We start from the raw sequence: 27,146 nt of genomic DNA on the forward strand, positions 1-27,146 counted from the left end.
CGACCTCGTTACAATCTCTGTAACTGTCAGGTGAACCTCACCCTCTGTACTTTAACTTCTTTTTTTCATTTCTGTGAAAGTTTCTTCGCTCGTCCATTTTAATATTTTTATTCTCCTCATCGATTGATTGTTTGAAATTTCATGAAAATCTCTGAATTTTATCCTGTTGCTGATTAATTCTCGGACGACGGACCATGGAGAGAGTCCCAATTTTAATTTAATTTAATCGTTGTCCAGACCTATACAAAGTATCCAATGGAATTTTAAATAAAATAATTGCCATATTAACAAAATACACTGCTAAATTCAAATGGAGACAAAAGTAAAAGCTAGTACAAAGCGGAAACGAAATATCGAGGTATAACAGTGACAAACGTTTGAAACATCTCCTATTTTCTTGTTCAATTTTGAGCTCGATAATTCCGACAAATCCGTCGAACGTTACAACCGGATAACCAGAATTATTCCCGCGTGAAGTAATGTAACCAGTCAGCTGGTATTCGTCTAGGGTGGAGTGCGGGAAAATGACAGGCTGACCGGGAAAGATTGAAATTTAAGCCGCGCCGTGGATCCTATGTTCAATTACACATGCTTATATGCGCGAAATGCTTTTTGATGCGGCGATGTAAAAATGCGCTTGTTAAAACGAAAACATAAAAGAAGAGATATAAAACAAAAACCGAAAAAAAAAAAAATGTGAAATGGCGGAGAGGAAGGGATGCGAACACGCGAAACATTGGAATGGAGGCTGTGTAGCGGATTGCGAGCTTTTGTAGCTAGCACACAGAGCACGATACATTGTGAAACGGATTGGCTGGTCGGATCTGTCACGCGGTATCTCTACTGACAAGAAAGACGAAACAACCAATAAACTGTTTCTGATCCTTTTGTCGTGCAACGGTGGTTGCGTAACGGCGCTATTCGAATTGAAAATACCTCGTCAGCGCGTACTCGAATTGTTACGCCTGGGTTCATTCGCGATCATCACGCGATGCGTTCTTGTACTCGTGAAATTATTTAATTGCTGTCGTGAAAACTTGTAATGAAGACGTAGACGATTGTATGTGTAATTATGATTGAAGCAAGAAACTTTCTCTTAATGATCGCCCATTGAATATTAATTCTTTTAAACGCAATTCTTTTCAAAAGGGGAATAGAAAAAAAAAGGGAAGAAAGAATTATTTAAAATTATTAATTAATTCTTTTGAAATTCAATGAAAGTCAATAATTCAACACATCTTTCTTTAATTCTCTTCATTTTCGAGTATAATTAATAATGTTGCTAAATATACATTTAACAATTGAACAATTTGTATGAAATTCTCAGCTATTCAACATTTTTATTCCATCTTCGTTAACGATCAGAATTTCACGAGATATTGTAAAATAAGCTATAAAAGAGACCGTCTGCCGTCTAGTTCGTTCTTTGTAAAAACGTCGCGTCGAGAATGATGCAGAAACGCGTACGATCCTTTCAATCGTTTATTCATGACTTTGTTCAAAGTGTTCACCCGCGGTTCATAATGTTTCGATTCTATTTGCGTTTGAAATTCATAGCTGTTTTCCATTCTTCTCTACTCATTTGGTTAGTCTCCTGGTTTATTTCCTCTATAGAGACTGCCTTTTCTCCTTTTTCTTTCCTTTTCTCCTTTTATATATCCACCACCTTGATAAGTAAAAAGGCAATCACAGCAACCGTTTCGAGATAATTGCATTTTTAAATTGAAATACGTGACGTTTTCGTCCGTTTCTTTTTCTTCTCCCTTCGCTCCTCCTGCCGGTCGTACGCGTTTGCAAACCCTTCCATTCATTCTTCAAACCAGACACGTACAGTAATTATTATCGTGTTCATTAACTGAAGTTTCTAGATTTTGACAATACCCTTTTTTTTATGGTTTTGCACACTATTGTGAAGAAGTTTATTTCTCAACCTAACGAAGGTAAAGGGAAATAGAAAAATAAATTCAATTTCAAATGACTTTACATCTCTTCAACGTTACATCATTGAGGATGAAATGAAAAGAAAGAATTATTTAAAATTACTAATAATCTAGGAATTCTAAAATTACTTTCCTGTCTTTAATCTTTTCGTTATCTTCGTACATCTTTTAAATTATTAAACCCTACTTCTCTTACGGTTACAAATAGAATTTGACTTCCCTTGATCCTCGAGTAAATCACAGACAAGGTTAATGCGCAAACGCCGAAGAGATAACACGATCCAGTCTCATCTTCGGATCGGTCAGTTGGTTTTCGCTCGTGTAGGAAGAGTTTGTTTGCAACGACATCAGGAATAGTAGCACTCGCGGGAGAAAAGTGGACGTGTAAGAAGAGGCCAGCCAAGGAAACGTTTGAAGAAGGGTCAGAGTTGATCGGCAGCAATACTCTCTCGTCAACGATGACCACGACGGTCAGATCCCCGTGGGAAACGTTGGATAATACGTTATTCGCTTGCGACTCCTTATACCCGAGGACACGAGTTGACCCTTGACCCAGCATTCTCCCACTCTCTTTGTTTCTCTTCTTCATCTACAGAGGATGTCAAAAGTATTCATCCATCCTTCAAGACAGAATACCTTTTTCAAATTTGATCAGAATTAAATTTCTTTTTTTTTTAACAATTACAATTTTATTTCAAATTATTATGGAAATTTTAAACATATCTTTTGTAGATTTAAGTAAATTATATACTAGAAATTTGTAAAAGCAGTTTTTTAAGTTTTCATCGCAGCCTCGATCAAGATTATAATTTTTTCCGGTTACAAGTCATCTGGTCCAATTTTAAAAAAGTTACTTTATTTTGAAGGGTGGGAGAATATTTTTGAAATCTGCTGTACCTATTCTAGCATTCTAGTTTCCCTTGCTTTTCTTTGACCTCTTATGTCGAACGACTTTCTCTTTTTCCCCCATTTTTCCCACCCTTTTTTCCTGATTCTTACCGTTCCTCTTCATCTGTCTGCCGGTTATACGGTGATCGTTGGATGGTCATAAACGTTCCTTGGTTCTCCCATGGCGCGCTGTTGGCTCGCAGCGACAATTATTAGCTCACAGGATACGGTTAAAATAACTGACAATTCTTGCTGAGCACGTGCTCTTTGATGACTGACGTGGATGAACGAATACCGGTCATTCGCCCCGTATCGTACGTGATTACTAGTTAACCCGTGACTTTTATGAAGTTTTCTACTTTCACCAATGGGACGGTCTCTGAAGGCTTTCCCGTAACAACTTTCCACGAAATAAAGAAGTTTTCGGCGTGCTGGGAACGATAATGGTGAGATAATTGCTGATGCGATGAAACTTCCTCAAAGTTTCGTTGTTATATTTTTATTCTTTTATTTTTCAGTTTCTCGATTCTTCGTCAAATTTATTCCAAGATAAGATAAAAAATCATATTACACGTTCAATTTCATTTTCACATCACTCCAAAGTACATACATAAATATTTGATCATATTTCACCATCGACTCTGAAAAAGGAAGAGAAAGCTAGACAAAGATAATCGTGGATAATAAGTGGATACTGTTAACACGATTATCCTGCAAAGCTAAACAGAAGAACGTTCCTTCGAAGCAGCCGCTAAGTATTGACCTTCATATTTTCTCAGTAAACCTTTGTCCAGCCATTTTCCCGGGTATGAAAGTGGTAGGAATCAATTTTTGCAATCGACCAACCGCTAGACCGTTTGCTTTTCTTCCACTCGAGGTGTTTCAAAATATTTCCCAGGGACACTCGTGACCGGCTAATGTTTATTCAATTTATTCCAGTCGAAACATCTAGTTTTCTTAACGCGATTTCGAATAGCGACGAGCTGGTGCAGGTATTCGGTGAAATAAACGGGATACTGCGTCTGGTTTTCGCTCCATCAATGCGTGGAAGTTAATTGCTCCGTTCTGTACGTTTGTTGACCATTTAGTAATGTTTCGCGGCAGCTTAATGGAACCTGATAGATTCACCCTAATATTTCGTTCGGTTCAATTTCGGCTTGCGTTTCATTGCGTTGCGGCAGGCTGACGTTTGTTTTCGACGAAACCAAGCAATAGAATTGATGTACTCATTTTTCCTTGCTTGCGGTCTGTCGGATAGACGATGGGAATGCTGTTTTTGCTATTAGAAGGCTGTTTCGGTGATACTGAAGTGGATGAATATTATCTGGTAACAATAGCATGATTGATAGAAATGTTATATCAATATTTTTATCAATTACATTGAATTATACGATAGTCACATATTTGTATATCCATTGTTTTCCCGTATACGTATAAGTTTCTTCTTTTTATCTATACATTTTTCCATGAAACGTAAACGCCTTATACAAACATCAACATACGATTCGAGGACGTTAAGTGTTGGTCGATTTTCTGGAAAATGAAGAAAGAGAACGTGTTGCGCCCGAGGGAGAGTAGAATTCTTCCCGCGACTCAAATTAGTGTTTGAATACGACGGATGGTCATTGAAATTACTGGAATGTCCGTTTACTCTCCCGAGGACGTTCATTCGACGGACACGGTCCATCGGGGAATCAATCCTGGCAGAGGAAATTCGAGGAAAAACAAATTGCTTTACCTACGGTGCAGAACAGATATTTCAGCCACACACGTTCCATTTCAACTGTAAATGTAAGTTTCTCTATGTTAAAAGCCCCATCAAACAATTCTTCTTTTGTTTTTGAAGTTATACAGTTTATTAGCAACAAGAAATGGGATTAATTATAATTAACATATTGATATCTTTAATTCTAGCATTATTTTAATATATTGAGAAAAATATAGAAATGGATATTCCAATGTCTATATAAAATTTATAATTTCTGTAATTATTTAAGGAAAAATTATGAAGTATGCTTTTTATCATTTAATAATAATTTTCATATCACATTATATGAACTTAATATTAAATATGAGAATCGTGTATAATATTGTCTTCAATTTTGAAATGTTTACCTTCTAGTACTCGTTTTAAAAATAAATAGCGATTTAATTATTTTTCCTCGACAAACGGTTCGCTGAGCAACTTTCATAAATTGCGTACCTATAAAAGATATTAAAATCAGTAAAAGAACATCCTTGAAAGTCATATATGAAAAATTCATTAAAATTGTTGTCAGCCGGTTAAACCAAATAATAAGTGTTTTAAACCGGATCAATGGTCGTTCGTTAATTTTAATTGCAATATCGGCCTTCATTATTCAAATACTTATTAATTGTCGCAGGTCACACTCGATAGAACTTCTCATTATTAATTTCAAAATTGATTTTCATTTACCGTTTCATCATATTAACACACATGTATAAATCAATAGGAATAATTGAAATTTTTTATTAATTGTAAGACACTTGTCCACGTTGAATATCACTCTAAAATTTAATACCTTGATAATTACATTATGAAAACTTTGGAAACAAAATAATTAAAATTTTTATTTAACTATTATTAGTGCTTGCTTTATAAGGAGAAGGGGATGAATCTTAATAAAAAATAACTCTCATGACCTCCAATGCCCTAAAATAAAATAGTCACCCTATTTTACGTGTCTTTTATATAAAAAAAAAAGAAGCGATATTCTGTATGTATCTTCAAATACGTCTGGAATATTCAATGCAGGTGCAGATCATATTCGAATGTAAGAATCCGCATATAACACGTAGCCCAGCTCTATGGATGCGTATATGTAAATGGCTTGTGTGCAGCCAGGCGTTAATATTCATATTACAGTGTATACAAGTGCCCACCTGCGCTTGCTGGAATCCGTGTTGCTGTAATAATTCCCGGTCGAGTTTGCAATTACCCTGCTAAATACATAATTCCGTATCACGAGAGAATCTTACTGGTTATTAGGGCTATTTTGACTTGAATTCAGCGAACGATACAGAATGACAAGGGTTAGCATGACCATGAGTTAATTAAAATATAGTTTATGTCATTTATATTATTGGTATAGAAAATTTTACATTACAATTATAACAATTATTAAAAATACTTCAGTTTCTTTTTATTCATAAAATTTATTATAATTCAGTTAAAATACTTGTAATTTTTTCTATTAATGGTCAGTTGTAACATTTTTCATTTAGAAATGAAATAATATGGCTACTTGCATTCACATAAAGGCAACACAAACACTTCAATACACGAAGTTCCATGTTCATGTTTTCCAGAAAATCGTGAAAGAAACGAATTTTATTCAAAAGAAATATCCAAGCGCGAATTTGAGCTTCAGCAATCTTGCTGAACGAAACGAACCCACTTTCTTTAGGGTGGCGTGAACGAAGATGGACTTTCCTTAAAAGAGGGATCCTCTGCGACGCCACGTTTCTTGTTGACCGTTGTTCCACCTTCTACGATTTCCCGGTTGAGCCGTATAATCACGTTAACAATTTCGCGCCGGTACTGCTACGAGTTATCTAAATTGATTGCAAGTGTAATTGCATTCGCAGTCGAGGTTCCACGAAGTTAAAGCACGCCGTTTTAACATAACGTTTTCCTAACTACATATTTATACCACTAGATTATAAATTTTGAAAATTTTTATAAATTGTGCTTTTAATTATTTTTCAAAAATTAAATTTATAATCTTAAAATGTGATAAGTGAAAAATTGATTAGACAGTGTGGAAATTCACGTAACTAATAATTAAGCTGAATTCAATTGAAATTTATTAAAAATAAATACTTGTACTTTTCAGAAATTAATTTCAAAAATTAACTGCTGACTGAAAGGAGCAATTCTTTTTTTTTCAATTATTCCAAAATTTGATCTTTGAACTAGCACTTTTCTTCTACTCATCATCTTGTTTCCATGATTGTACCAAAACGAAACAATGTTCTCTAAAATGCATTCAATTGTAGCACCGAAAACACAATCGACTTGCCATTTTCAATTACGATCGTGCTCGAGACGCAAACGTTATTCGACTCGGTCGGGATGAAGCGGCGACGCAACGCAACGACCAAGCGTTTTCCGCTTCTCCAATTTCAAGCGGCTCCGCTTTCTAACGCGGAACAACTCGCAGCATGCATTATGAGTAGAGACGAACACCGACGCGTTGAAAAGAGAGACGACGAGGAAGCACGATTCGAAAACTTGAGAGATAAGGAAACGTTGGAGAGATAACGTGTAAGATATTCCACGCGATGCTAGGCGAGTTCCTTATCCGGTTGCCAGTATGGATGAGAAAGAAATCTTTAAAGCGCACTTTGATTCATAGGTGGCCGCCTCGCTGCTGAGGGACAGAACGTGACCTGGCATTAAGTGCTCTATAAAATATTGCGCTCATGTAAATATCCTCGTAAAATTCAGTCGCCACTGTTGCCGCCTCTCGCTTCGTGCCACGCCACATCACGCCGTACCGTATCGTCACGCCAGGCCGGTGATATCGTTGATACTAACCACTGATGCAAACAAGGATCCGATATGCCACACTTTTCCTTCTGCGGAAATTGTAAACACTTTTCTTCGCAGATTTTATTTTTCCTTTCCTTCCTTTCGTGCTCGTGTTTCATTGGTAAGGATTGTTTGATGACTTTGTTAGTTATAGGTAATCTTCGGATGGCGGACCATGGAGAGAAACCCAATTTTCATTTAATTTTGTATTTCATATTATTATTGTTTTCTAAATTTTACACTGTTAAAAATTAAAAAATTTAACTTTAGATTAATATCCTTGTATACAATTTTTAAGTTTGGGTCACGATTTACTCACATTTTTTTTTTTTTTGTAAAATTAAGAAAATTATTTAACAAAGAGGTTACTTCTCAATAACGAAATCTGAGTTTAATATAAGTAACAATCAGGAGAAGCGTTAAAAATGCAATATAGAGTAGAAAATTACCATTTGAGTTCAGTAAATTGATATTACCTTTGAGGCATCGTTTATAACGCATCGAAATTATCAAGAAGAAGGCTGATCTTGGGTAAAATTCAAACGAGGAATCTTCCTTTCTATGTTGTAATATTAACAGTTTAGGAAATATTCTGGATTCCAATATCGCATAACTCTGGCAGCGTACTTTATACGGAAGTATAAGTGAGAGGGGTAGGGTAGCATAAATTATTGCGGAACCGTGAAACAGAGCACGTGAAATCTAAATATTAATATTATTGTGGAATGGTCGCAAGAAGATGAGAACGAGTGGTTGTTTTTCGTTTTCACGTGGAAAACACATGACACACGGCATAGATGAAATAAATTTTTACCTGCTTTCCTACGACGTGCTTCAACATAGCCGCGAGCAAAACTGCTGCGAGTTTTGGAACTTTCAATTGCTCGTACACCGTATGCGAATTTGTAGTTCGTAACAGTGATGCTATGCTGCATACCTCACGGGATCTTCGGGGCCAATCAAAAACTTTCCGGATTCATTGAAATTTTCATTAGAAACTTTTCATAAGACCTAGGGTCTATACACATGGAACGTTATGTGCCGGGACAAACATTTTGTTTGATGAAAGGAGTAATTTGCATGAAAAATGGGTGAATAATAGGTTGATTAGCGGAGAATGTGCATTTATTTATTTAGTGAATTTCCGCGCTGGCTTTGAATGATTTGGTGATACTACGTGAGAAAATATACCCTGGAAGAAAAATTTTCTACAGGGTGTCCCAATATTTAATGGTACCATTGGAAAAAGAATGATTCTAGATACAAAAATAAGTCAACGATATAGAATAAAATTTCTTTTATGTTATATTTAGCGTTAAATGGTGAGCTAAGAAAAATAGTTTCAAATAATTTTGATCATTGATGAAATCTTTGGAGATTGATATTATACAGAATGTTCCAAACCTATTACCTATATTAATATCAATGAGAATGTATTTCAATGTCTGATACTAGAACACCATGCTCTGAAATTAATATGAATTGGTATTAATTAACACGTCATTGAAATAGTTTCATTACGTACCCTTTCACTAGAACGTATTTAACGTAGAACGCATTCATACATTCGATTATTAGATTATCTAATTCAGTATTATAAATATAAATAAAATAATTTTTCTATGTGCAATAAAGTGCCATCATAGATGTATTGGCTTTAAATTTTTAAAATTAATTATTTCATCACTTTTCTGCATATTTTGCTTCAATACCACCTGAATTTTATTGCAAAAAGGTTGAAAAATAATTTAAATGGCGTTTGTATAAAATTAAAAACTCCTGTTTCGGAACGTACTTCCGACCTATTAGCATCAGATATTAACTTCTGAAAAATCGTTTATTCAAGTATATTTAAATAATCTTGTAATATTAAAGTTATAGAAGTACAGTTGACAATGAAGGTCTAAAAATATTTTTCAAAAATATCCATTAACCTTTTAACTGTTGTCCGATACCTAGTAACATAAAAGTAAAAAAAGATCCAATATTTCTGATTGACTGAAATCCCAGAAAATATTGATAAAAAGTTGCAACTATCAAAACCTCAGGTATAGTGTTTCTTGTTACATCATATCGCGAGAAGGCAGTCGAAGGCGAAAGGTATTGGAATTTAGTATGCCTACGTTTTTCTTGAGAAATCGCGAGAAAACTCGCAAGTGAATCAATTTCTTTCGAAGTCTCGAGTATTTTACCAAGCTAGTTTTTATTTCGCAGTGGGCCGTTCGTGATATACATTCGACAGCATAACTGTCGTCCTAGTTGCATTAGAAACACCCTCTTAACTTCTTCCTAATTTTTTATTGTAATACGATTTACCCCGTAAATATTATATTTACGGTGTTCGAATATTTTTACTGCAGAGTATAGCAATGAAATATGCATGGGCATAACTGGATAAGGGTAGGCCTGACCCCCTAAAAATCTAATATCATGTAATAAAAATATACATATTGACAGTTTTTATTTTGCAAAATTCCAGATGTCAGTATTATATCTTCAATGCAAGGCACACAATTCTGTTGTATAATTTTGCTATCAGCTTAACTCCAAGGCTATTTAATATGTACAAAGCAATTTGATCTATTACAGTTCGGTTCACTGTAGAGCATACACCCTATCGTACACGACTGAAAACAGTTAATTCCATGAAATTTCAGTATGAATATGCGCATACGTTTGTTCAATAATCGGAAGGAATACTTTATGGCTTGCGAAGCAAGAATTTCAGAAAACCGCTATCTAGACACGACAGACAAATGCACACAAAGATGAAATATTGTTCTTGCAAATAGTTTGAACACAGAGAGCTCCAGATAATTTATAGCTCTTCGGATGTTTTACGTAAATAATATGCTTGGGAAGAGAATGGAACGAAAGAGAATAGTTAAAACGAATTGAAATTGTTCAAATTCGATAAAAAAAATTATAATAAATACCAGGATATGTACAATTTCTTCTTATTTATGTGTAGTTACAAACTATAGAATTTCTCTATTTAATTGTTATTATATTTCACTCTAATAAATTTCTTAAATCTTATTCGTAAATCTAAGAGTAATAAAATGGACAATGAATTATAATTACCACTGTCTACCCTTTAATCCGCATCATTCATTCTGAACATTAGTTATGTACGTGGTTATCTCTGCAAGTTATAGTAACATTATCTCTAATGCCTTTCCTCGAAGCCCCTTTACTCTTAAGAACCTTTGCTTAAACCTCTCACGTTTTTTTAAATTTTCAATTTCTCAGCTTCCTACCGCTTTCGAATTACGGCGCTCTTATTGTTAAAAGCGTAAGGCTATTAACGTTAATAATAAAATACATACTAGTCATTGGTTATCATGCATGAAACCTTATTTCACGAAACGTTTATACCGAACCATTACCAACTAAGAGTAACCTGGTGAGATGGAGAAGAAAAAAAAGAATGTTTCGAGAGAGAGGAAGTAGGATTTTCCTTAAGGAGGATGGTAAAATGAAAATCATGAGAGCAGAATTTTCAGTGCTGCTCTGTACCAGCAAAGATAAAGCATCCGAAGTGCACGGTGCTAAAACTTTTCGACGTTGCTTGCTTTGCAGATAACATTCTTTTAAGGAGCCTGAAAATTACACACCCCTTTGGAAGCCTTCCTCTCTGTACACTATCATCTCCTTGCGCCCTTAATTACTATTAGGTCCGTGAAAGCATTTTATCGCTTTCCTTCCTTTTTTTATAACAATTTTCCTCTGTAAGACGGTAGATTGTTGCATAGTCAATGGATAATTTAGAAATATTTTTCTAATGTTTTTCTAACTTTTCAAATAACCCTTTTGTACATATTGATGTTTGAAAAAAAAGGGATGGTGACCAAACAATAGACAAATACCCAAAATGTCTTTGTTAAATTTTAATTATCCGTTTAACTTATAAAATTAACTGTTTGATTGTTCCAGTGACGGGGGTAGGGCCAGACTTCGTTTATCCGCTGGAGAATGTAACGATCCCGCAGGGTCGAGACGCTACCTTCACCTGCGTGGTGAGCAACCTCGGTGGATACCGGGTGAGTCCTTCCTCCTCCGCGAGCAGAGATCACTCTGGCGGCGCCAAGGCCCGGGTAACTATTTTACCATTAACCTGTGTCCGCCTGTAATGGACTACCTTATCTACTACTACCACCATCACTACTACTATTACTACTACTGCACTACTTATATGCGCGTGTGCCTGCAACCTCACAGCACTGCATTTAACTGCACCACAGCCAGCTATGAAAAAAAAATTAAAAAAAAAAAAAAAAAAGAAATGAAAACCATCGCAGCAGCCGCCAACCATCACCAAGCATCTATCTATCTCTCTATCTATCTTTCTCTCGCTCTCTCTACGACATCCATTTTCACCCATCAACCGATAGAACCGTTGCACACGAATGTGCTATTCGCTAATCTCCACTTCCGTGTAGTTTTTCACTTCCTTCTCGCTACCCCTCCCTTCTTCTTCGTTTTCTCCTTGCTTTCGACCTTTTCGGCCCGAAGAGACCCCTCGGTAACGAGACGTCGAGAAAAAAAAAAGAGAATCGAAAAGATGGAAACAAACGACAGATAGTGTAGCCTGCAGAATAGCGGACGATAGCTTGCGAGAAACTCGTGCATATTGTCTCGTGCAAACGTGTACGGGATCAACAGCGTGTTCCACTGTTTTAGGTATTGTAGAGTGCTGGGTTTGTTCGCTTCGAACGTGCTCTTTGAGCTTTCTTCAGGGTGTACAGGGTGTTTTTTGCAGGGGTGATAAACAGTGTTTGATTCTTTTGTTTTTTTATTCTTTTTTGTTAGAATAATGATGATAAATAGATGGGGAAGTAGAGTATAGAATTTTGATTGCAGGAAGCTATAGAGGTTTTAACCGTTGGGCGATGGACCATGAAGAGAACCATAATTTTAATTTAATTTTATATTATTTTCCTTTTTTGAATTTTACAACGTTCCTTTAAAAATTGTGTAATAAATGCTTTTCTATGAAATTTTCAAACACTCTGTACACACTTCTTAATGATTATATTAATTAATAATCACGAAGTGTCGATGCGAACAAATCTACCTATCGTTTCAGTACAAAAGTAGCATGTGCTTCTTGTTAAGCTGCTTCATGATAATTCAGTTTCCAAAAATTTCAAACTCTAAAGATTCTCCAATTAGTAAAATTCTATCGACACTAGAAATATTTCAACAAACAGATGAACATTACCTTTGAAACAGCCTGAAATTCATTAAAATTAGAGGTAGCTTTGAAAGTAGATGAAATGAAGGAAACTGATAGTTATTAAAAACTAGTGGAATCAAGTTACTTTTTTAGAAGAGCTAAATTCTACGTCATTAGATGCGAGATTCGTTGATTTCTCTTTTCCTGTGTCTCTCCTTTGAATTAATTATGATATTAAATATTCTGACCGTCTTCTCTCTCTAACTGAATCGTTAGACTAGAAAATTCAAGGAATTCTTATTTCATTTCCATTAGTGGGATGTTTTACTGGATAGACGCTAATCGAATGTATAATTATTCTTCTTCTTCTCTTCTCACGAAAATATTCTCTTTTTTAATACTTTTTCAACATAGCACTTTTCTAAAATTCTATCTTTGTGTAGATTTCACGTACACGTTCACACATATATATTCAATTAGTTTTTAGATTAGTCTATGCAAAGTTAGTTATGATTGAAACATCGGATTTAATATTTATCTTTCTCTTAAATTTTTTATAGGTACGTATATAATCAAATGCAGCTTGAATATTTATTAAATAATGGTAAGAATAAGTTTCATTTAAAGAGTAAAAATGAAAATTTAATTTTCTTACTTTAAGTCAAGTTATTTATCAAATTAATAATTATTCCGTTCATATAATCAATGAATGTCAAGATATTAATTAATTATCTCAATGAAACAAAAGCGATGATTTCATAATTGAACCTCGCGGTAATATATTTGACAGTTTTACGATCCCACTTGTTGAATGGATTTCTTACTACGTAGAAGACCCCAGTGGAGAGAACATTTCTTTCCGAAGAGATTTCACCGAAAGTTGCTCTGTCGACTTTAATTAAGCCTTGAAATCCTCAAGTATATAACTTGAAGAATGATTCGAATTTATCAAGGTTCCTTTCTTCTCGCGCTATCTTAAGGTCCATATAATCATTTAAGCAATTTATAAAATTTTTTCTTCAATTTAGAACGTTTTTTTATAACGTCGACAAAATTTGAGTATAATATTATTAATTGTCAGTTGAAAAAATGTAGAGTACCCAAAGCATAATAACACCGTTCAACACCTTTCCACCGGTAAGCCATAGGACATGGTTAAGGCAAAATGATTTGTCATTCAGGGAATTTGTAAAGGGCAAAGATACTGGTCGTGTTTACGGCCGTATATATGCGCATACATTTGGCGCAAGACTTTACCGGGACTCTTGATCATGAGAATGAAAATGAAAATGATAATTTGTCGTATACGAATCAGCAAGTCAAATAACGCGAGTTTAGGCAGGCTCGCGGTTCGTTCGAGAAAGAATGATGATTTTCGTCGCTGGTACACGGGATAACTGAAATTATGCATGCGCCTTCGAAACACATTTTACCATCTTTTCATCGCCTTTCAACATGATTTCATCTTTCTTCTCTCGGGTAATAAAAATATTCATTTGTCGAAACTTTTTACAAATTGAATATTATATACATATGAATATATAGTGTCATTGTTTCGAGGAATATGTAGGCTAATATACTGAGTGTATGCAAAAGTTTTCATTTTTTTTTCAAACGAAAGAAATTAATGAAACATAAAAAAATTAAACATTAATCAAGCGCCTTGGTTAAATTTAAAAAATAATACATTCGGAAAGGATTTATTTAAATTTTCTTCTATATTTCTTGGTAGACGTGCATAGTTTCAGGATTTTTCCAACCGAACGATTCTTCAGTAAATTTCAAGCTTCTCCATACAAAATTTGTCACACCCGCGATATTCGTTCGTATTTCAGAGTTTCTCGGAATATTCTTTCCTCGTGATTCTTAGGTGGCGTGGATCCGTCAAGGCGAGTAACTTAAATAAGCGCACTCGAAAAGCTTAATCTTGCTATTCATGCACCGATGAATAGCCGGCAATAAACGCATTCTACAGCCCAACGACATTCCACGGCAGTTAGAAATACAAGTTTTGCGACAGCGATTTCGCTTTTCCCCGTGCACACTCCACGAATCTCTCGGTTTTCATCGCCATTGTCGTCTAACAATCCGAAGTTACAATTTCTACGGGACACTCTGTAAGAAAATAGAGTAGAACTCCGTTTATCTGCACTCTATTTATACGAACAAGTTGATGCTTTGTTCCGAATATATGAACGCGTAGTTGAGATTTTATTATACGAACTATAAATAGTGCTGGGTAATATAGTAATTTAAGTCAAAAATAAAAATTCTTGCAGACATTATTTTCTAAACTTTGTTACATTGGAATGTTTGAAATAATTTGTGATTTTAATATTAATTGAAATACTACTTATTTAAAATGATATAGATGCAAAATTTCATGAATTATTTGTTACAGTAAAAAATATTTGAATGAAAAGTTTCTGATATTCAGCAATAATAATTTTTTTTAAATTGAAGATCTATAGAAATTTAAATATTAGTATGCATAGATTTTTTTTTTCAATTTGAATTCATCTGATATTCATTTTTCCATTATTCTATTTTAATGTCTGTTCATATATGTATATCTTATTATAAATTATACAAATTGATCGATCTCGTAAAGTATAAATCTATTAAAAGAAAGTGTAATTTTACTTCTCATCACTTCTTCTTTTCTGAATAAGACATGACTTTTATCATTTATGCAAAACTCATTTTCTTAAAACTGAAATGAAGATACTAAAAATACATATACTCTTGTTCATTGGTTTCGTATCCATAATATTTTCATGAAGTAAAAAAAGAAAGAAAGAGTTTGAAACCCATGGTATCATGGCTTCTTGGCTTCTTAGATTTAGGTAAGCTTCAACGCTTAACGAAACGAATTGAATGAACATGCCCCCAACAAATTACAGCCGATTATTCTTGACATGTTCCAAATAATAATAGTATTTGCAATAATCAGTAATAACATAAAAATTCCATATTTTCAAAGACTAATATTCATTATATTGGAAAATGCAAGCAAAATATTGCATTATCATTCGCGAAAATCACGTTTCTTAATTATAATTTGGTTTACAAAAATTCTTGTCTTTATCTTTGTTTCATTTTTCGAATTTTCGTGTCATAATCGGCACTGATTCACCCTCCCTTCAAAACCCCACAAACGTGTATTGCACAAAAGTTTCATCACAATGCACAACACACTTTGAGACTGTTTGTTCGTGGGATGAAATATGATGCAAGCTGCATTGGACGACAATTGAGTGCACAATGTTACGAATATGTTATGCGTCGTAAGTAATAGAGAGGCCACGACAATCATGTCGTGTTACGAGACTGTATTAGCGTCTCTTGGAATTCTCACTTACGCGAGGCATGCCTTGATGCATGATTATATGATAATGAGAGAGATTAAGAGGTTGCATGAGCATGTTTTCTTGAGTAAGCATTAATCTAGATCAATAAGATAAATACCAGAGGCTAATTTAATAATTGGTAGAAACGTTATACACGGAAATAACTGAAAAGTAGCGAAATTAATTTAACAATTTTTTTTTACAGTGACGACTATATACTTACTTATAATGTTTCATTAAGAGCTTTGTAGGCTGCTTTAGTGTGAAGATTTATCATATACATGTATCATATGTCATATCATAAAGGTTTTACGATGGTTTTTATGTGGAAAAACACAAAAGAGACTTCATTATTTTTATTTCTTTTTATTTTAGGCTTTACAACGATGATATTTTCTACATTATTTTAATAATATGGAAAATAATATGAACATTTTGGAAAAGCAACACATATTTTAATTATTATTATTATTAATTATATAGATCCTATTATCATGTTACATTTCATTCTCAGTGTAAATACATTAAAAAGTATTATTTCCTCACTACGTACTTTTCAAAGTAGTACATAGCAATATTTCAAAACAAAAATAAACTTTTATACTTACACTCATTGTGGTGTCCTAAAGTGGTTGTCCAAATAAAGAAGTATTTACATTACGTTTAAGTTCAGATAAGTGACAGATCTTTGCTACCAGGGTACTCTGTAACAATATTGTTTTCGTTTTGTTCGAAGCTTCATGAGAGAACTTCTGATGTTATGAAGACAAAATCAAAATTTTCTGTAAGTATATGGTCGCCACTGTATCTCCTATGAACAAATGGATCTGATTAATTTTGCGACAATTTAATAAAGAGGCACTAGGAATTTACTTAATGATGCTATAATGCAAATATGTGAGAATAATTTTAAAAATGACGATAAACTTCTTCAAAAATTAATACTATTATAGAACCACCATTTAAAATTGTTCTATACTAATTTAGTTAAATTTTAAAAAATACTTGTTCGACTCATACATATATTACAGTGCCTTAAAAATGTACAATATGTATATATTTTATTTTAAAGATAATTTAATGAAACTAATTGCTAATTATAGCATATAGTATTGAAGCTATCAAATTTCCCTAATTAGAAACTTGCTAGTCTGACCAAACACGTACCTGTACTACTGAAATTAAACTTCCACCATCATAATCTACAAAAATGATACACTTGTATCTCCCCTACACTCCTCCATATGGTAGCTTGAAAACTTGACTTTTCCGTTCCTACAACGCCGTCCACGGCAATATAACGAGAGTATACTGTACCAGAAGTATAAAAATTAACAAATTACCCACTCTTGGAAAATGAAAAAATATCAAATTCATTTGCGATTGCTGGTTAGATTCAGTGTATAAGCATTCACGAAGCATATTTTTCTCATTCAATTCATGCAGCTAACGGGTAGAGTTGTGATTTAAGTGAATATTTACATTAAAAATCGACACAGAAGATCGTCAGATTCAAAGAGTAACTGGAACATCCTTCAGTTAATAAAACGTGAAAAATGAGTTGCGTTAGGAAAGTAAGGGTTCACGGTATGCAGGGAGAAATTTCAGCTCATTTAGTTCATGGCACAAATTACGTCGAAAGTCAGGAAGATTAAGTTAAGCCTTTACCCCGGACGAATGTACGGGTATCAAAGCAAACGGTACCGGAATTCATATCTCCCTGCTACACACGCTACGGAGTAATCTTGTTTAGCTGCGTAATGCATGCCTCCTATGAAATGCTCGATCAAACTACGGTTAATCATTCGAACGATTTGATGATTTGCATCCTAACGAATCTCATAAGAAACTATGTATCCCGATGAAATTGAACGTCGAGTCGCGTGATATAGGTGGACGACGTACGATCGACGGAAAGAAAATGAAAAATGAAAAAAAAAAGTATTACAAGCTTTATGGCAGAGAGAAACAAGGCAATCTTGTAAATCGTGATTGTTGCTTTATGGCATGGAGATTCTTTTACAAAGAACGCAGATTGAAAAACGGAACGATCCAGGGATGGTGACCATTAATTACATTGATATGCAATCATCCGTACGTGCACACAGACTTTATGGTGTATAAAGTACCATAAAACTGGTATTATGTTGGTATTTTTCGAGTATGTTAAAATTCAATCCTAGAATTTTTTATTATAAAAAAGAGAAAATTGATGTAGAAAACGGAAATGAATTTTTCAAATTATTACGTGCCTTATTTAAGGAAATTATAAATTGAATTACCAGTGACGATAAATTGAATTTATAATCTATTGATCATGCACTTTAAAAAGGAAACTTTAACTCAAGAATATGGCACTTTAATTGTTCTTCAATATTGAATTCATTGTTGAAATGTGTATAAAAAACTTTAGTATTATGGTTCAGTGCAATTGCCAGTTATCTATTTCACTTTTAAATGTATTTAAGAGTCAAAAAAAGAAGATAAAAAGAAGAGGATTGGATTACTGAACCCAGTTTAAAACCATTCGAGGTTTTATTCAATTCAATCCATGTAAAAATAACTCCATTACTTCTAAATGCAATTAAGATTAAAAATTCAAAATCCAATTATTGAATCAGTATCAAGATCCCAATTTTCCGCTCGCTAATTGATTCACCAATTCAGCTGTGCAAGCCACTAATAAATCCTTTGTCCCTAAGCCTAATACCAAAATTGCTTACAGCAGCTACCAGCTAAATGGTTCCCACCGAGCGGATCTTGTAAAAGCAAAATCTGATACACACAACTCGTGATAATTTCAATAACCGTCTAATAATCCCAAAGAAGATCGAGCAGCAACGGTATCAATCCCGAACCCATCTCCGGCCTTCGAACACGATCGAAGCAAGACAGATGATAACACATGAAATGATACTCGCATGTAACATCACGCGTAAGCTGAAATCTAGCGCGTGTCGCTTGTCGCGATCGGTTAATAATCCAACAGACTCGCGCGTATAAACGTACGCACGGGTAAGTGCGTTTCACTGTAACAACATTGCAACCCGTCCACTGTGCGATAATAAATTCTAACGTTTAAACTTGTCCCTGGTGAACAAAGGCCGGAGAATAATAGCTGAAAAAAAAAAGCGGCAGCACGCGGTAAAGTGAAGACGAAGAAGAAGAAAGGGTATTAGAAAGACGAGCTAGATGACCAGCGGATGCGAAGGGGGTGCAACCATCGTGACCACCCCATGAAACTTTTAATTAGCCAGGCTTATCCATTTATCTGCATACCGTTGAAAGGAACATCCCCTCCTTACCAGGGAAAAATAAAAGCTTGTACAAGTGGCTTTCGCGGAGGGTGGAAAGAGATAGGTTGCTTTGAGAAAAGAGGGTGAGCGAGAAGATGGCAGGAAATAAACGAGGTGTGGTAGACTGGACCCAGGTTCCTGATCCCACAATGCGGCACAATAGAACGCCGACGATGGTTTTGCATATGAAAGAGGGCCGAGAATGGAGACCGCTAGAGATAGGTGCACGTAGTGTGATATTATATCTGACTAGGGTTCCACGCGGAACCCCTCCTCCTGTTTCTCTCTTCTTCATCTTTCTCACGTTTTATCGCAGTCTTTCCATGCCTCCGTCGTACTCTTACCTCATCTACCATCCCTCTCGCAGGATGAACCACCGTCGTAATTTCGCTTGAACTTTGGACAATGATAGGAGATAGTTAAAGGTAATAATTGTACAAAATTATAACGCATCCCACTTTAAAATAAGGGAGAGATTATATAGAATTTTTTGGAAGTTATAGAGTAAGATATTATATGGAATTGCGATTTCGTTAATTCAATTTGTTTATTTAAAAAATGTACATCCTATAATTTTGGACAATTATTTCCTCTGGTGCCCTTTGGAAGAAATTCAAAATTTATCTCTTTCCCTTTCTTTATTCCTGACTGGTCGTAAGTTGAAAATGCGTAAGGGAAACTGCATTAGGGGGCGCCTTTTGCTTAAGATAAACTCGTTTCCATAGAGGCAGCCCTTTAAGTCTTGCCACTCATTGTGCTGCAAATTTGTGATCTCTTACGGGACGCGAGCTGCTCACCCTCCACGTTTCGCGGATTATGTTAGAAGTCTACTAGGGTGGATTTTAAGAAAAGGTTTTTCAAACTAGAAAAGGGGTTTACTTTTTCTATCAACCTCTCTTTTTTTGTCTCGTTCATACATGTTTCTATATCAGCTGAGCGAAGAGCATTCAATAAGTTGTGATTTTATTATCATTTCGACCCTCTTCAGTATTTGGAACAAAGCAGAGGTAGAATTGGGGTGGAATTCTGATTGCGAAGTATTTTTTTAGAAACTGTGTACGTTGCTTGAGGAGGCTGCAAGTTTGTAAGATTATTTTGGTATGGAGATAATGTAAGCTATAGTGAGTGGTAGATGAATAATGGATATCGAAAGTCTGAAGTAATTTTTAAGGCACTGTATAGTCAGTGAAAATGTGAATAATGGTGGTTCAAATAATGCTGATATTGATAGCAATAATATCAGAAGTGGAAGATGAAAAATAATAAACCAATACATTAGGTACCATATTATTATAAAATTATCCACAAATTAAATTTATTCATTTATTTTTACTTTTGTATTTTTATTTTTAGTAGGTATTTAATTCTTTTTAGTTTTAATATTTTTTTAAAAATTTAGAAACAAATCAGATACCTTTGTATACTGAAAAGTATCAATCAACCAGGCAGGTACTTAATATTAATTAGTGGTTCTTCGATTTGCATTGCTCAAAATAATTACAATAATTCACTAGTACTTTATTGAAAATTCTATTTTATTTATAAAATACAAAATTAACAAAATCAAATATGAAAAAGAAAATCTTAGACAGCTTCAATGAACAGTTCTACAAAGTTAAATAAAAATCGTCATACGTCAGTATCTTTTATAAGTCACGATACAATTCCATCAATTAATCATCGTTCGATGAATAGTGAGAAAAATACAACTCATTGAAGAAAGAAAGGAGATTCGAAGGTAAGAAGCAGAAAAAAGGGAAGAAGTAGGGGGTGGAAAAGTGGCATAAATGTTTCAGAATCACGAGCATCTGTCGTCCGGGGGACTTTTTCAGTTCTCCGAAGAGAGCTCGTTTTTGGAGCTGTTCAGGAAGAGCGGAAGGGCAAGGGGGAAGGAAACGTGGAAGGGTAGTTCACTATCCTCGTATAATGTATTATAAGTGGAAGCACTCACAGGGCCGTCACTACCAAACACTCAAAGACCACCCCTCCTTGCTTTTCCTTTGCTATCTACCCCCGTAGTCCTGTCTCTCCCTCCTTTACCCCCTTCTCTGTACACTCCGCTTTCGAGTTATCGATAAGAACCGCAGACCTCTTTTGTTGGTTGATAGATAGCCTTTCAAAGCGACGCGGGGTCAAATATTCGACATGCCACCGGTTCAATTTCGTGCCAATAATATCTATGCGAAATAAGGGCCGGAGAGCACCCTTCGCACAGCTTCTTGGCAAATCTTCTTCTTAGCCCTGTCGAGTGACAGTGAAGATCTTGAACGGTGATCTTTTTAGGAAGTAGTTGATGAAGTTGAATTTTTAGCGATTCATGGTTGATACTTTTTAACTTGCTACAAGGTGTCTGTATTTGTATGATTTTTTAGTTTTCTTCAATGTAGGCTTCGTTAAGCCTTCAACCCTGGTGGAGCACATGCTTCCTAATAAATATTTTTCAACCCCCTATGTATATTATTTTATATATACTTTTTTAAAATTTGATTATATGTTATTAACTTTGATTTGCAACTGTGGCAATAAATAACATAGTAACGTGCAGTATAATTTTTCTTTAGGCAATAAAAAGAGAAGAACAAGATCCAAATTGAAAAATTCTTCTTTTTCATATATGAAAATAATACTTCAGCCCCATTCTTTAATAATTAAATTAAATGAAATACTAATGAAGAAAAAACAAAGAACGTACATCCTGTGAAAATTATAATAGAAAGAAAGCAAGGAATGAAAGCAAAGTAACGTTCTGTATTATCTATAATATTAAATCTACCATAAAAAGAGAAGCATAAAGAAAACAGATAAATTCAAAGCTAGTGGCCTCATATCTGTTGAACGAGTAACGGTTTATAGGAAAATAAACGGAAATTGAAATTTTTACTCCGAAGATTGCATAAATTTGTAGAAGGATCGAGAATAGTTAAAATCTAATAGAAACAGCATTTTACAAAAGCACTGTTTTGCATTAAATTAATTTTTATCAGATCCATCTATAAATTTCTGAATTTCGAGAGAATTTTATATGAAAACTGATTAAACCTTGGCAGTATATGAAAATTCATCTGAAAATAAAGCATACTTGAGTTCAAAAGAGAAGAGTATACATTATATTCCCTTACAAAAGCGATTGAAAATTGGAACGTACCTTTATTAAATTTCAAGAAAATTTTAGAATGTTATGAATTTCTGATAATATCTTGAAAACTGTTATTGACGAATAATCAAATTAAAAGTTAACTTATGATAATTTTAAAAGCATGTGACATAATGGAAAGATTGTTTTGCTACTGCAGAAAGCAAGATAGGTCACGCAATTGGGACGAGTCGTATCTCTTACTCGGTTCAAGATAGGAAATTAATGTGGAGGGACACACTTACTATTTACAGTTTGCAGTATTAAATATAACAGTATGAAATTTAGCAATCTAAACCCTTATCAAATAAAAATACAAATTCAATGAATATTTCTGTAACTCTAGTCATTTTGAATTCAAGTATTTTTATTAAAAAAATCCTACGATGCGGCTAGAAATTAAGGCATTCAAGTGCATATTATTAGAGATAAGTAAAATATACAATAGATGAATGAAAAAGGTGTAGTGTGTTAAGAAATGGGTTTGTGAGGCCAGGTGGCGTGGATCAAAGCGGACACCAAGGCGATTCTGGCGATTCACGAGCACGTGATCACGAACAACGCGCGTTTATCAGTAAAACACAGTGACCCCAACACGTGGACATTGAACATTCGTGGTGCACGCCGAGAAGATCGAGGCATTTATATGTGTCAGGTCAACACGGATCCTATGAAGAGTCAGGTACGGAAAGGCTATCCTTCAGAGTAGCAAAGCTTACGATAAAAAAGGAAAGAAAGATGAAAGAAAATGGCCGGGGAAGCGAAGAATCTTTTTACCCTAGATCCGGGTCAGATTTTTATTGTACGCGATGCTTTCGCACGGAGGGCATTCGTTTTAAAGTGAAATCCGTTCTACACATAAAAAAATGTCTAATATAAAAAAACGAGCCAGACAATAAATTAAACACTTTCTAAAATTTATTTTAATTTTTGTTATCTGTAATGATACATACTTTTGAACAATCATTTCAACGATCCAAACTTTATTCATCCGAGAAAATTGCAATTAAAACAATTTATAAATTATCTATTCCTTATAAAGCTTAAATGATGTATTCATGAATTTTCAGAGCGCGTTTCTAGAAGTGGTGATACCACCGGACATAATATCTGAAGAAACATCGAATGATCTGATGGTACCGGAAGGTGGATCTGCGAAGCTGGTATGCAAAGCTCGTGGATATCCAAAACCAGAGATCGTTTGGAAACGAGAAGATGGTGCTGAAATTATTTCCCGTGCCGGACTCTCTGGTGGCAAGACGAAAAGTAAGATCATTTAACGTATTCAATTACGTTTTCATTCGCGTACAATTGAATTTCCACTTTCATTAAATAATCCTTGAAACAGTACATACACATTTTACTATTCAATCCATCGCACGATCATTGTTCGATCAATGCCCTTTCATAAAACTTTAATTACTGAATAATGAATTTGAATTAAAATGTCAGAAAATATCGAAATTTGAACCAAATTACTAGAGAAAAATGTTTATCGGTTCTGAGAAGTTTGGAGCGTAAAATTATTTTTTATCTAACGATTTTTAATTGAAGAATGTTTTTTTAATTTTATTCTAAGAATTTTTATTCACTGCTTATTTTTATTCTGTTGGATTTGAAATTTTTTTCGAGGAATTAAGAAAGTTTTTACTCGTAATAATTTTTTTTATCAGAAATTCTAAATGTAATTCCATTATGAAACTATTCCATTTAGAATGGTGTTCTATCATTTTTGTGATTATATATTTTTTTATTCGACGTTTCCACTCATACAATTTCGAAAAATGGATTCCCAGATGAAACAAGAATTAGATTGGACGTATTAAACGCAGTGATGCGTCAACATTTTCTAACAGAATTTCCCATCTCTTCAGGGAACGTTGATTCGCAAGCGCAGGTGAAACTATGCTTTCCCTTGCACTTCATAGAGAGATCGCAGGAATAGTATCGACGTGTCGAATTGAAAGGGATGATAGCAAGGTCTTAAGCTTCGTACCATGTATTCATAGCTAATCCGATATGTTTGGATGGAAATTCAATTCAATTGTTTACTTGATATGATTAAACGATCCAAGCGTATAAGTAGCTTTAATATCGAATTGTTAGAACTCTAAAAATGTTAGAATTCTGATTTAGAATATTTTTTACATGAAAAATAGTTCCAAATTTTATTCGAAGTTACATGTATTTAGATAGTCCATATTTTACAAAATACAGTAATGAACGAAATTATAACAAAAATTTAATAGCATAATTATATAAATTTTTACTATTATTTTTTTAATTCAAATACACCGTACAAAACTTATAATTGCATAAATACATTTTAAAAAAAAGTTTTCATTTGACTGGATTTGAACTCACGGTCAGAAGGAAAACTTTTTCATAGTGCTATCTATGTATATGTGGCCTACTTTTTTAAACTAGCTATCCCGATAGAGAGATTTCAAATAATATAATTTATAATATAATGTAAAATTTTATTATAATTTTAAAAATACCTTTAAACTGCCTTCCTTGTAAATTATAAAAAGAAGACATATTTTATTATCTTTGAATCAGATCATTTACAATTAGAAATCAATAAAAGTTGTTCTACCTTAAACAGCAAATCCAAATATTCTTATTAAACAGATTTTCAAATCCTCTTCTTCTGTTTATGTATTGCAGTCGCAACAGCCGAGGGTGAAACGCTGACTCTGTCGAAAGTAACCAGAAGCGAGATGGGTGCCTACCTATGCATCGCAAGTAACGGAGTACCACCGTCAGTCAGCAAACGGATGATGCTGCATGTGCACTGTGAGTACGTCCTAATATCGTTTCCCTAGGTACAAAATCTATATCCCTCCGAAGATTATCTTCTTAGCTTTGATGAATTCTGCTGATCCCCGTATATCCAGTCAAAACATGTTTTTAGAAATTCACACGGTTTTAATTGCTCGGTGTAGGTACATATTTATTCAAATCTAATATTCTTATTTGATTGTTACTGTTTACCAAAAATCTATTAACAAAAGTCCTGATTGCAACGATGTGTATTAGAGAAAGGAGTAACAGGTATAAACCAGACAAAAGAAGCGCGTCATAAGAAAAAAAAGAATTAAAATTTCTTTCTTCTAAGTAACATATTCCCCCGGAAAAAGGTACCATATTCCTCGCCACTTATTGTTAGACGCGAAACGTTCTCAGAATCGTGGCCTTATTTCGCTTCAGCCAAATGTCGTTGCAAAGGCAAAAGCAACAGCGAGTCTGCAGAGAGATAGCCATGGACTCCTTCTTTGCATAATTTCAACGTGGTGAAAGGGAAGTTTGCATCTGTATCAGAGAAGAGGAAGAAAAAAGGAACGGGAGGGTTGGTCGTCAGCTTTGCAGTTGGTTAAAGGGAAGGGTAAGATGGAAGGGTAAAATGTGGCTTAAATAACAACAGAAACCGGCCGGCTGAGGAAAGGAAGGAAAGTTGAAGAGAGTGAAAAGGGTAGGAAGATAATAAAATTACAGTCCAGACGATATGCTGGCCGGTACAAAGTTCGATGGAAAGGCTACGGCTGAGAAATAAATGTTTTGAGATGTTGCGAGCAAGAGGAAAGATTGAGAGTAAAATGGAATAGTGGTGACGAGGTGGAGAGTTAAGTCGCGGTTACGGGTGTGTTGTCGGTGTCTTAGATTCGACGAGGTAATTCTTCCCCGGAAATTGGATGTACCCAGGGTTCACGCTACGATCTTGCACCTGCCCTCGAGCGATAAGATCGTGCAGGATAATCGAATTTCATTGAATACGCTCCGTGGCCGCAGACCGTATAGACGATTGCGTCCGCGAGCTATTGCTTCGAAATTCAACCGATCCGAGGCTATTGTCAATGGAGAGACCGAGAAGGACAAACCGGATCATCTTGAAGATGGTTCGGTGGATAGCCGATCGATTTGGTACGATCTGGATGTTACATTTTCACGCATAAAACGAACAATTTATGTGGATCGATTCAAACCCATCCTTTTTATCTTTCCCAAATGGGGAATTCTATTTTTGATATTCATTCACGAGTGTTGAAAACGTAGCTGAAGGAATATAAAAGGCTTTTGAGAAATTTCATTTTCATGCAATTTACATGAGATAAGTCATTGCCATGATTTTTGAGAACGGAATAGCTGCATGTATTCTTTTCTCGGATAAGGTAACGACCCTGTCGGTTTTTCTTTTGCCTTCTCTGGGATTTTCTTTCTTTCGTTAATGCTGTGCAAGATAAAGATCTTTCTCTTTGTTTCTTCGAGATAGGAAATTCGTGAAAGTAGCTTGTCAGAAGGAAGGAAGTTTCTGGTATATCTTTTAGAAAGTGTATGAACGGTATTTCTTAGGGAAAATATATTTTTGTATTATCAATTTGATTGTTTATATGGAAATTTATTATAATTTAAACAGAAATAATTTTTGTTAAAATTGAAAGTAACAAATTTTCTACTAAAAATAATAAGAGAAGAGAATTTATTCATAAATTAAATAGAAGAATTTTTATTTTTATTACCATTCTAATAAAATTACCATTCTAAATTGAATTAACCTACTCCATAAAAAAGAGATTAAAGATTCTCTTTTTCATATATCATTTTTAATAGAAATTGAAGATAACCAGAATCTTCACCTTGTCGCTTAACGATACATTATTCCGTCAATTTTAAACTCGGTTCCATTAAATAGTTCTGCAGTGGTAGGATAATTTTAAACGTGTCCACGCGCGACAGAAAGTACAGGATCAGATTAATAATCTCCACTCTCTGAATTAAACATGCGGTAGCTCAAATTCAGCGCG

At 34.4% G+C, this 27,146-nt stretch overlaps 1 protein-coding gene across 3 annotated transcripts in view; it reads left to right on the forward strand.

The window, feature by feature from the left end:
• The window catches only part of LOC117600185 (lachesin), a 135,175-nt gene that overhangs the window by 91,384 nt on the left and 16,645 nt on the right, over nt 1-27,146 (forward strand). Inside the window, exons 3-6 of one of the 3 annotated variants that reach the window (XM_034315252.2) lie at nt 11,320-11,480; nt 22,838-23,023; nt 23,412-23,607; nt 25,012-25,140. In XM_034315252.2, coding sequence (XP_034171143.1) covers nt 11,320-11,480; nt 22,838-23,023; nt 23,412-23,607; nt 25,012-25,140 — 672 coding nt within the window. Of the gene's footprint in view, nt 1-11,319; nt 11,481-16,653; nt 16,697-22,837; nt 23,024-23,411; nt 23,608-25,011; nt 25,141-27,146 lie in introns of those variants that run through there. The other 2 variants (XM_034315253.2, XM_076692544.1) reach the window with 2 other exon arrangements.

The sequence above is a fragment of the Osmia lignaria genome, chromosome 15, assembly GCF_051020975.1.
Source record: "Osmia lignaria lignaria isolate PbOS001 chromosome 15, iyOsmLign1, whole genome shotgun sequence".
Taxonomy (NCBI): Eukaryota; Metazoa; Arthropoda; class Insecta; order Hymenoptera; family Megachilidae; genus Osmia; species Osmia lignaria.